This window comes from Caloenas nicobarica, chromosome 1, assembly GCF_036013445.1.
Source record: "Caloenas nicobarica isolate bCalNic1 chromosome 1, bCalNic1.hap1, whole genome shotgun sequence".
Lineage (NCBI taxonomy): Eukaryota > Metazoa > Chordata > Aves > Columbiformes > Columbidae > Caloenas > Caloenas nicobarica.
Genome location: NC_088245.1, coordinates 109,284,545 through 109,296,806, shown reverse-complemented (window position 1 = coordinate 109,296,806; position 12,262 = coordinate 109,284,545). Strand labels below are relative to the sequence as shown.

General features: G+C 40.3%; 1 protein-coding gene across 4 annotated transcripts in view; it reads right to left on the bottom strand.

Annotated features, from left to right (window-relative positions):
* Positions 1-12,262, bottom strand: part of CNKSR2 (connector enhancer of kinase suppressor of Ras 2) — a 216,759-nt gene that overhangs the window by 34,629 nt on the left and 169,868 nt on the right. For 3 of the 4 annotated variants that reach the window (XM_065634105.1, XM_065634123.1, XM_065634096.1), the window contains 2 exons: positions 8,520-8,620; positions 6,781-7,312 (listed from right to left, as the gene is read on the bottom strand). In XM_065634105.1, coding sequence (XP_065490177.1) covers positions 6,781-7,312; positions 8,520-8,620 — 633 coding nt within the window. Of the gene's footprint in view, positions 1-6,780; positions 7,337-8,519; positions 8,621-12,262 lie in introns of those variants that run through there. The other variant, XM_065634113.1, reaches the window with a different exon arrangement.

The following is a 12,262-nucleotide window of genomic DNA, read 5'->3' as shown; positions in this document are numbered from 1 at the left end:
TAGCAGCATGGCAAATGGAAATCAATTCAAATTTAAAACGTGGCAACAGCATATTTGTGGGTAAAATCCATTCATATGTAAAAACACTAACCGGCATAAAATTAAATTACTTTTATTTTTGTTGACAGCCCATATTACTTTCTGAATTGCTACTCAGTAAACTATTCAATATTTGCCTTTCAAACACTGCAGGATTTTTTTCCTCTCAAACTGAAATGTTGAAGTCAAAATACAGAGGTTTTGTATCCCATCATTTTTATTTAGAATACAAACCCACTTCCATAATGCAGTTTCTTTTGAATATGAGAACTGTAAAAGCTTTATTTTGTAAAGTTTAAATCTTGAATTAAAGAACAAGCTCACAAAGAAAGATACCTACTCCCAGTACTTGTTTATCCAAGTTAGTCTTCATAATAATATTTTAAAATATAATAAATAGTCTAAAGCACATTTTTATACACATGAATATGGCAGCTAGAAGATAATTAAGCAACTCTTATTTGGGATGACAATCTTCCCAAATATGCCATTGCTTCTGGAAGCTTATAGAAATTCTTATTTGGATAAACATGTATATTTTAAAATTTAACAAGGATAGCTTAGCCTGACATATAACCTAGATTATCAAGGATGTTGTCCCCTCGCCCACTCATTTTCAAATATAACAGCTCTCATAGCAACTCACCAGATCTTATGAGAAATGAAGCACTAAATGGTTTAGTTAAAAAAAGAGTGTGTGAAGACATGCCATTCCTTCAGACGTTTTGTACACAAAGCATTTGCTTTGAAAAGCAGACCAAGTGATACAGCAGCCACTGTCTTGTCCTGCTTTTCCACAGTTCCTTCCTTCCTGAAACTCTGAGCCACTGATGAAAATTTCGTTGTAAATATATAAACTATCCATGGCAAAGCAGTGTGGACTAGCCACTTACATTATGAACTGACAGGCTTGAGATCATATTTTTGAACACAACCAGGTAGTATTTTTAAGCAAGCTCATTCTGAGTTAACAGCAAAGCTGGCACCTCAGAGGCAGTGGGAAGGAGGGAAGTTTCCTCCCAGCAGACAAGGCACGAAATGCTGATGGTCCTGAGCACGCTGGAGTGCAAACACCCAGTCAGGTGCCACGGGAAGACGCAAATGGAATTAGAAATGAAATATCAGATTAAATCAAACCAAGCTCAAGAAAAGGAGCCATTTCATTAGTTTGCTTCAGTGTTTGACCATGCACGGGCTGTGCTGCCCAGAAGGACATTGAGCAAAAAAACCACCTTGCCCTGGTAAATGTTCTGGTTTGTACAGGGCTGATAGCGGACATAGTAAGTTAGAATAACATCCTCCTTAGTGTTCCAGAGGGTGCTGCACTTCGTGGTATTCACCAGCCTCATAAGGAACATTTGTAATGTGAAACACTACCTGTCATTTCTCATAGCTCTGCTCACTTAAGACACTACCAGGCCTGCACAAGTTTACTACTCTGAATAATTCCAGAGGGGAAGATACGGTATCTTAATGGTCTCTCCCTTGCCTCTTGGTGTGGATAAAACTAACCAGGTGGTCAGATGACAGGACACCACTAATGGTATCCTCTCTAAAATGGAAGGAGGCTGTCGTAAAAGCAAACTGCCTATTAATTTCAGACACACTTCCCCATCGACTCCAGTAAGCGCAGTCCAGGCTCTACACATTATTGACCCCGACTCCCACATTTCACTGTTGCTTAAACCCTGCCACTGTGAAAAGACGTCCTATCCAAAAGGCAGAGAAGCAAATCCTAGAAGTGGTATGCAGTGTATCACTTCCTAATGTCGTGTTTAATTAGCAAACACTGATTTTTCTGAGAGATACTATTTGCACAGCACAGTACAGTCCACTCACTAAAAAGAGGCAAGCCTCCTTGTACCTGTATTTCAGAATTTGAAATACCTGACATTATTCAGAGTATATTTTTCTCTAGCGCAAACTCCTTGAAGTCAAATGCTGTCTAGGATATCCTACAGATATATCTTCTTGGGCACAGTGCACAAAACTACTTGCTGCACATCATGGGACTCCTTAAGCCCATCTGTCCCACTTTGTGAATGCACTGCCGCTGCCCAGAATTTCATTTCTGGGACTGGTGAGTGGGGTGGGAGATACTGCTCTCAGTTTCTCTTACTATTCTCTTGCTGGTTCCTATTTTGTTTTACTGGGAAAAAAAAAGAAAAAAGTCTCAGGCTTGGTACCTCATCACAAGCAGACATTTGATATCTCTTTTGGTGACCCGCTCTCACTGACATCAAGGGGAGCTTTCCTGAAATCCTTTGCAGGCACTGGACATGTCTCTGAGCTGCAAAATGCCAGCACTAACTCCTACTCCAGCCTTTGGCAAGTGTGTGCAGTGGTTTAAGGTAAAAAGCCAAGTTCCATGACTGGAGCATGAGGCTATTGTGTTCCTCTGGGAAGACTGCTCACCAGACTGCGTGGGACTAAGTATGGGATACTGGGAGATGTTGCAAACCTGAACAAGGGAGCAAAATGCCAGAGAATATACATGAGGGTGTCCGGGCTTAAGAAACCCTGCAAAATCTTTTCAAGGTGACACAAGCCACACGTGGAAGATTGTTGCATCTTGTAGACACTCTGGGGGAGAAAAATCAATGCAACAAACAAATGACCCCCACCTTTCAATTGGCCCGAAAGGACAGCCACTGATTTACTGAAATCTATTTAGGACCTGGTAATAGTTGTCCATCCTATTCAGAAGACACTCCAAAATTATGATGGGGTAGCAACAAAAAAATCCTAAACCACAAGTCAGCAGGAATTACAGTACATATAGTGCAGGAACAAGACAGAAAACTTTGAGAAGCAGGAGAATGAAGACGTGAGGAACGATGCAGAAGGAAATGGGGTTGAAGAGTGGGAAGACAATCTAAGTGATTTCTTTCTGCTCCGAATACCTTTTCAGACTCAAACACAGATGTCAATGCTTTTCTATCCATGTTCCTGAAGAAATCTTACGGAACCTGCACAGCAGAAAGCTCCTTGGCAGGCTGCTGCAGGCCTCAGGAGCGGGTTCCCTGGCAGGTTGTGCCAGTGCTGCTCCGGCCAGCCCTGCAGCACGTGGAGCTCCTGCCCCAGCACTGTCTGGGCAGGTGACAGCACCAGAGACTCCCAGGGACTGCTCTGCAAAGACTTTTTCAAGGAGTATGGGAAAAAAAGGTGCAGGTTTTTCCGTGGCTAAGTCAGGGGAACCTACAGCCAGTTACACTCTGTAGAGAGCTAGTATCTGCTTCGCTTACATACTGAACCCTTAGTAATTCCTGTCACTCGCCTACAGACCAAAGAAGTCTTTGAAAATTAAGGAACCACCATCAAAAATACTTCCAAATAATAAAACAGAAATTGAAGCAAGCTTTCCTGGGACAAAGCTCCCAAACAGTCTCCCAAGAAGACCCTAGAAGTGTGCTTTGGCATTAAGAGATGAAATCCGTTGAAACACAGAGTGCAGACAGCAGTGGGGCCAGAGGGGAAGGGGGTGACAGTGCCATGATGCGCAGCTGTCTCCTTCTATTACCTCCCGCTAGCAGAAGACAAACCTGAAAAGGCCCAACTCGTCATTCACAACGGAATCACAGAAACACAATGCACTGTGCCACAGCCATTGACCTGCCCTCTGTGTGCAGGCTGCCTCCGAACAACACAGCAAATGGGATGTTTAGTGCCACGTCTGAATGTTTGCCGTTTTTGTAGCCTCAGAAGCAAACACGTGGACAAACACAAATATCCCACAAGAGAATCCTCTTCAGCTACGAAGCAAGAGACCATTACAGGACGGTGTCAATATGGAATATCTAAATGATTTACACAACTCATTTTAATTAGGGAAACAAAACAATCCAGGTTAGCAGTGCAATGTTAATGTGATATAACAAGACAAAAAAAAGCAACTGAACACACCACGAAGTTAGATCCTAATGGATAAACACAGGAAACGACAACCCATATTTTCAATTTACCATGATATATCTAGGTGTTACAGCAGAGCTGATACACAGAACTATTTGCAGTGTCAGTCAAATCTTGCAGTATCTATTTAAGGCATAATGTAGTGATTAAGAGCAGATTCTTAGTTCTTGCAAATCACTGTAGCTTTAGTAGAAAGTCAACAGAACTATGTTAAATTGTAGCAGCTGAGGACAGCATCTGAAAAAAAAGTGGAGCTCCTAATCTGTGGTGTGGTTATTTGAAAACAATTCTGCAAAGAAATTGGAACAAACAGGACTGCATTTTACTATTCAGTTTAACTCATGAGGTTTTAAAAGTGGGAATGTAAAAACAAAAAGCTGAGAAAACAAACTTTTGGCAATGACATTTGACTTGTACATCAACGAGTGCAAAGGAGCGGCATTCCTTGTCCCCCACAACAAGCAATAGGAATGATTAAGCTTTAAAACACATACATGTACACACAAGAACACATATAATCATCCAAGAGCTCAGAACTGTGTCAGGATCACAAATGTGTAAGGCAGATAAATACATTTAAAAGGTTCATCTGATACCACATCAAGGAAAGTTCAAGGTGAGGTTTAAAACATTTATAAAGAGAGAAGATTCCCCTTCTCCAGCCAGTTCAATGTTTCATTTTCCCAGAGCAATGGAGGTGAGGGGGCAATGATGTAGCATGCACAATGGCACTTAGCCTCTTGGCGGACTTAGCAGTTATGAGCAAATATCTCAGCTGAGAAACTGGAATTTTGCACTTAACACCACTTGCATGAAATCCCTCCTGCCTTTTACTGGTAGAGGCACTGGAAAAAGCCAGTGTTGCAAACAGAACATTGCAGCCATAGCAACAAGCAATTCAACATCTAAACTCTTCAACAGACTAAACAGTATTTTCTTTCGGGTTTTATAATTTCATGGTCATTAATTTATCATGAGCATTTCACCTGTCTAGCTGGTCATTAATGTCTCAAAACCAATCTCCTGTTAAAGATTCAACCAAGAAAACCTCCTCACCCAAACTAAAAAAAAGTATGCATATACCGGGAGACCACGTCAAAAATTAAACTTTTTCCTCCCTTTTGGGAAATTTGCGTAGAAAGGTGGAGAAGAGCCCAAGTTCTGGCTGGTTAAATCAAGCACTAGTTCTGTATTAGTATTGTATGCTATAAAATGTTACAACCAGGAACCCAAAAGCCTTAAAACTGAGATTTAAAACACCTAACAACTTAGACCCTGCACCAGTATTCTCTGAGTAATGCCCAAACAGCACAGGAACTCCAGCGGGAATTCTCCTTGACCCTTTTCATTGACAGTGAGGAATTTTTTAAAAATATTTTTTTATTGCTATCAGTAAAAACCCATTTGAAAACCAAAACTGAAGGCTAAAAATAAGATAAAACATTCTGCATGGTTGATGGCATTTAACCCTGTTAATTAGACAGCTTCATTTCACAGTCAGTAAGAGTCTAATATTACCCTAATAAATATATGGGGTCTTTTTTTTGGAAAGTGTCATGCATGAACACAACTGAAATCATGCGTTTTTGAAGTTTTAATGGCATCAAATTTAATATCTGCAAAAGAAATCACTGTTTTCTCAAAGGCAAGAATTTGGGATGTTTAAAACCTATTGACTAAAGCATAAGGACAATGGAAAACTGTTGATGTACTCCCAAGTAGACTAAATAACGTCCACATGAATTTTAATGATGAACGAAGGTGCTAACCTTACTGAATTAAATAGGTAGTTAACTATCCAAAGCTTTCATTATCCTTTCCTATCTCTTTACCATTTTTATACTCATTTACTGCAGTGAAAAAATCAAATTTGAAGGAACCAGATAGCATAGACCCTTTGAGAGCTTCAGGGGTCATCCTGCTTTCCTTGCCACTACCGGTGACTTAATCGCAGCATCACCCCACAATCCATGGGTGCAGATTTTGTCGACTGACCCTACAACTTGAGCATGAACTCAACTTTGCTAGCAACACATGCTGAGAAGCTCCATAAATGACAGTGAAGGACAAAGCATGAAACAGACACAGAAATGTGTTTACACCTTCAGGAAGAGCAGGGACTTTCCCCAATCCCTGTTTATTTGGATTATTTTTGACAAGTAGCACTGATATCTATGGAGTTAATGTGCCATGTAAGAGACAGTTACTCAGCATTATGGGTTTTTTTAAGCCCTGCTGGTCACACAGTTGTTCTCTATTAATTCCTTTGTTTGACTGAAATGTTTTTTGACCTTCTCTCTCTATAAATCACAAGGTGAGGAACTGGGGAAAATACACTCTCTTTTTCAAATTCTTAGAGCTTCTGGGCTGTCTTGTGACCTGCCCACCTGGATACTACACAATCACAGCCTGACCCTGCACTTCAGGATTTACCAAGTGTTTTATACAACCCAGATGGGGTTGGCTGGAAATCTTACTAAGTATGTCCTGAGACACAGATGTGCCAGTGGGAGAGGATACTGTGCAAGAGGAAGCGTGAAGAAAGCATGGAAGCGAAATCCATTTATAACTAAAAATTACTAGTAGGAGGTGATTGGTGACAAGCCTATGGGGAACGTGTCTGGTGATCATGAGAGGTCACGCAGCACTCTGTCTGATTATCAAGCCTTATACATAAGGCAGATCAAATAGGTGTGCCACAAGGGGGACCTGGTAAAACATGGGGGATGTTGAAGGACTGTTGGGGTTTTTTGACAGGCAACAGGGAAAACAACCTCTACGTTACACGAACAAGACTCTTGAAAAGCCACAGAAATATCCCATACTTACTTTTATCTTCCTGGTTTTCTTCTGCTGCTTTGCCTTCCTCCTCCTCCTCCACCTCCTTCTGCTGCACTTCTTCGTGGTGATCGGCGGCACCGACTGAAAGGCTCTGGCAGCAGTGGTTGAAGCCACTATCCCGAGGCAGAGTGAAACTTCGGGGCTTTCCCCCATTCCCATTCAGTGCTTGCATCCGCTCACCCTCCACGAGGGGGAAGGGGCCATAGTGGTCTTGCAGGTGGCACTTCTGGGTGGGCAAGGTGGACTGCCGCCGGTGCTCAGGGGAGACCACAGCTGCCTCGGAGAACACAGAGTCCTCCAGCGGCAGCGTTTGCAGGTAGTGGAGTCCCGAGCTCGTCAGTGGCGTCTCTATGAGGTCCTGCCAGGAGCGCCGCTGGCTCGCTGTCTTGCGCACCGGCGAGTCGGTGGCACTCCCTGCCACCTCCGGGCGAAACTCCTCGTGCGACGACTGTGACTGCGAGGTCTCCGTGGATGAGAGTCGGCTGTGTTTTGGCTCCACATAAGGGCTTGTGCAGCTCATCTACGATGTTAGCAAGGGAGCAAGCTTCAGATCAATGGAGACCAAGACCTACTGCTAGTAATAATCATGTACTTTTCAATGTCACTGGTGGTATCCAGTTCAGTAATGAAGGCACAAACTTACCTGACTAACCTGCCCTGATCCTAACTTTAAGGCATCCCCATATCTACACATTTTGACCTGTAGGTCAAACACCAATACGTGCTCATAACTATCTTCATTATGTCCCTTAGTCTGTAAAATAAGCTAACACAGTTATTTGCAGAAAACTTTGTAGAATATGGCACTATGGAAGACATAGAAGGGATGTGCCTGGTCCATTAAAAATCTTAAAAATGCCATCCAAATGCCTGTTGGCATCCTATCTTGCTAAAAATTCATTTGGAATCAAGTTTGCAATGCTTCAGTGCAGTTCAAAGATCTATGATTTCGGAAGATAAAGTATTGTATTCAAATTAAACATCATGAACACTCTCCCCAGACTCTCTCAATTTTTCATTCCAATTTTTGCACTTAAAAAACTATATCCAAGTAAAATGCATTTGTTAACACTGTCCGAGTATATGGACATGAAAATTAAAATTGCCAGTGCAGAAAAAGGTAGAAGTCCGTAGTCTGGTTTCATATCAATAACTGCTTCGAGAAGAAAATCAAAAATAAAAACCAAATGCCCTTTTGTTCTAATTTATAGAGAAACCTACTTTTTCACAACAACAGAACAACTGGTATCACTGTTTGCAATATAAGACAGAACATCTTTATGTTGGCATTTCTCTGGAAATTCAAGTGTAATTTGTTACTGTGAAGCTTCACAGCACAACTGTTGGAGCCTTAGAGAGGAGTCTGTGTTGTTACTGAGGTAACACCATTTTCTCAGAGAAGTCGATAAGGAGGCAGTGGGGGGCTGCATGGATGAGTAGGGATCCATCATGAAAGAGGAAAACGAAGAAAGAATTCTGTAACTTAATCTATTTTGTACAGTGAGTGGGTTTATAAATCCATGTTCTCTACAAACCAGTGAAAACAGCAATGATGGCTGTTGAAGTTAGTGGTGCATGTTATTTAACAAACGCCTTAAGTCAATACTGGCTCAAAAACTATACTAGGGAGTGCCATAATGTGCGCACACACATGCTTTTAAGCAGGAGAGTGGGTAAAAAGTGACACTTTATGTCGTCATTCCTGGAGACAGTTGCAGGTGACTTACCGAAGGAGGCCGTGGGTATGTGTCGTATGGGGGTGGTGGGCTGTCTTGTTTGGGTGTTGATGGAGTGTCAGCTTCCTCCTTATCACTCTCGCTCCAGTAATCTACGGGTCACATACAGATCAGATCAAAAACTACCAATGCATTTGGATACATTTGTATGGCAGAGACTTTGCTTTCACAAAAGCCAAGTGGAAACTCCATCCTTGGTATTACTGAGAGTTAAATACTAGTGAATGCTGACTCTGTAAATGTTAGCTGCTGAAATTAGGAACTGTTTTAATCTAAGGAGGGAAAATTCAAAACATTATGGTGTATACTAAATCTAATGCTCCACTGAAGAGATATTAAACAACAACCTGCAAATGAACCACTACTTTAACTCTTGTACACACCTTATAAACACAAGATGCATTCAGAACACTCCTAATACAAGTATTAGACTTTCAAATATTTCTACAGCCATAAAAATAATTATGATTGGACATATATTGGCAAGAAAATACTGAGAGTATTTTTTGAACAGAAAAGATGAAAAATGTAACTTGCTTAAGTCTTGTTGACTGCAAATAACATTAACAAATGTAATTAACACCAACTGGCAAATCAAACAAGTAGGGGTCATTGTACACACGAATAATCAATGCTATTTTTCTACCCATTTTCTCCATTGTATACTACTGGTTACCCAAGCTTTTCAATTCAATTTCTACTAACAAACTGCTACATTTAAGACAGAAAAACTTTATATCCTGTATCTGCTTCCTAAAACAGCTGCTGCCCTGGTATCCATGCAAGAACGTAAAGGTGGTATGATAAGGAAAAATATGACAATGACATTTAAGTACAGAGTTCTGAAAGGTGGATGAGAAAGTACAAGGGACACAGATCTTGTAGGGTAAATTTAATGGGGTATGAGGCTTCATTTTGTCAAGAAATCAAATCTTAGCCAAGCCCATCTCATATTTTTGATAGCTTGGTCAAAGGTGAAAACACATGTAAAAATGTACCACGTGGGAATTTATATTTATTCTGTTGCAAATATTTTTGAAGCAGAGCAGCATCTAACTAAATGGACATCACACCTTAACATTCTTTACAAAAACAAAGTACTTAACTGCCGACTCGGCTCAAGATGGATAACTTTAACCTTTCTAGGCATTGTAAGACTTGTGCAAACATTTCTGTTGTCACTTTGTTTCTGACTGTATTACCTTCTAGTATTTGGGTAAATCATTGTACAACGGGACACTTGAGCTCAGACTATTCACAGACTGATCACAGACAATTTTAACTTCGCCTAGTAAGTATTCAATGAACTGAATGACTTACTACTTTCTCTTTGATAGATGAGAAGATTGATTGCTGCTTCATAAACAATCTAAACCAAAAATCCAAGCTGGCACAACATATAAATTTGGCTGTAATGATTTTTTGTTACTGTGATGATTATTGAGTTGTATGATTAAAGATCTACTGGACCTCATCTTATTCAAGATTTGAAACAAAAACTTACCTTTAAATGACAACATTTTGAACAGTTGTCCCCAAAATTTTTGAATATTTTTAGATTGTAGTAATGGTGGGGACAGCTTTATTTATCTATTTAATTTTTCCAAGCATTAACAATTCTGTTTGAGTGTCTTGATGTGCTTCATGCAAGCTTATAGCTGAGAGATTGTCTTTAAATGGTATAATAAATAAATAGCATAAACAAAGTTTTCACGACCGTGAAATAAAAAATTCCAAACAGTTTCATCTCTAGAAAACTGCTAATAATTAATTTTTGGTGAACAAAAGCCTAAATCTGTGAAAAGTCTTTTTTCAATCACTCTTAGTTTTATGGAAATTTATTTCCAGCAACTCAAACCACCTGAAAATATTGGCCTATAAGCATGTTTGTTCCTATTATAGCAAAGCCTAATGGCATGGTGTGTGCTGAGAGGCCTGTCAGAACTGCATCACTCAGTGACACTTCTGCAGACTTGGAGCTCAACTGTTTATTCTGAAAGTAAAATTTAGCAGCCTCAGTGCAGGTTCCAATTTTGGCTAAAATTACAAAGATGTCCTTGCTGTCAAATCCACATATAATAAAGCACTGTATTACCTCAGACGGGGAATTCTGTTGGCAACCTACGGATTGTCTAGAAAAATCCTGCAGTCACAGGGGTCAACTTCCAGATGAAACGTATGAAAATAGCCTCTTACCAGTTTTCAAAAATATTCTCCTTTGGCCAACTGACTCATTAGAGTCTTACCTAAAATGTCTTTAATGCTATCAGTCAGTTGCCATATTTATCTCTGTGATTTTGTCCAGTTCAGTGACAGACAAGCTCAAGGCGTTGGTCATATCTTGGAAGTTTTCTGAATGAGCAATAGACTGCATATGTTACATATAAACTAACACTGACCTACCATTTGCCAACTAAATATTTTCTGTTTATATAAGATAGCATTTTAAAATCTGATTTTATATGACTAGAAAGCATTTATCTAACTTCTCCATCCAAGGAAGTCCCTTGCCATATTGCCAACATTCATTGTATTTCATATGGAAAGCTGATGGTATTTTTATAAAACTGTTCTGTACAGAATGTGACATTTTATTCCGCAGTACACCCACAATTTGGTGATTCGTGCATCTCTGAAGCACTTGAAATATATTTATGCACTTCAGATTCAGAACCATTCAACTCTTAAATGAAACAGGTTTGACAACTACCGTTGAATTGTTTCAGAAGCATTCTAAAGCTTTGCTGCAAAGGGCTGAGCTGAACACAAATAAAAGACCTTTTGTAAAATCAAAGATGGAGATGACAACTGGTAGAGTCACCGAATACAGAAAATTCCAGCTTCCAGTTTTTATAACTGCAGAAAGGCTTGAAGTGATAGAGAGGTTTTACTTTGCTAACTTGATGCCTCTGCTACTTAGGGACACTACTGGGCTGTTTAATAGCCCTTGTGCTGGGAGCCACGGATAACCACCAGTGGTGTAAAGACACTGGACAGCAGTGGGGGGCAGAAATGTGATACTGATATCCACACTAAAAACAACTAAGCAACACAAAGAGGATATAGTTTTACCCACCTGAAGATGATAAATCAATCTGAGTGAATGACATTAGATCTGTAACAAATTGCTCCATCAGTACCCGGGATATAATTTCAATAGTAAGAGGGGTCTCACTGATTATCTTCAATAGGGAGATATTTTAATAATAGGTAACATGAGGCCTGAATCCACATGATCTCATGTCTAGGAGCTGGATCGTCTTCTATTTTATCACTCAGTGATTGCCTGGTAGCAAAAATATTTCTGCACATCCATCTGGATTTTGAAAGGCGCATCATGTCTGCGATTGTGCACTTTGACAGTTTTAGCGTAACTGTTCATACACCTTTTCCCTGACTGTCCCACATGTTGTAATTCTAGTGCCAACTTGCTGTCAATAAAAGCTTGAATTTGGCTTTGAATATTAACATGGAGGATTTCCTAGAGGACTCCAAGATTCAGAGTTTGTTCATGGCCTCTTCAAGCAGTGACAGGTGGCATACAGGTCCCTCCAAACTGGATTGTAGTACTGCCTAGGGAGTACAGATTCCCAAACTGATTTTGAAGTCTGGTGAGGTACTGAGAACATGACTGGAGGGACAGTGAGCATGGTGCTGCTGTCCTGGGCTGTGTGAGTGCGAAGGGCCTGGTGTTATGAATGACGTGATGTGCCAAGGACCATAGCACACTAAAA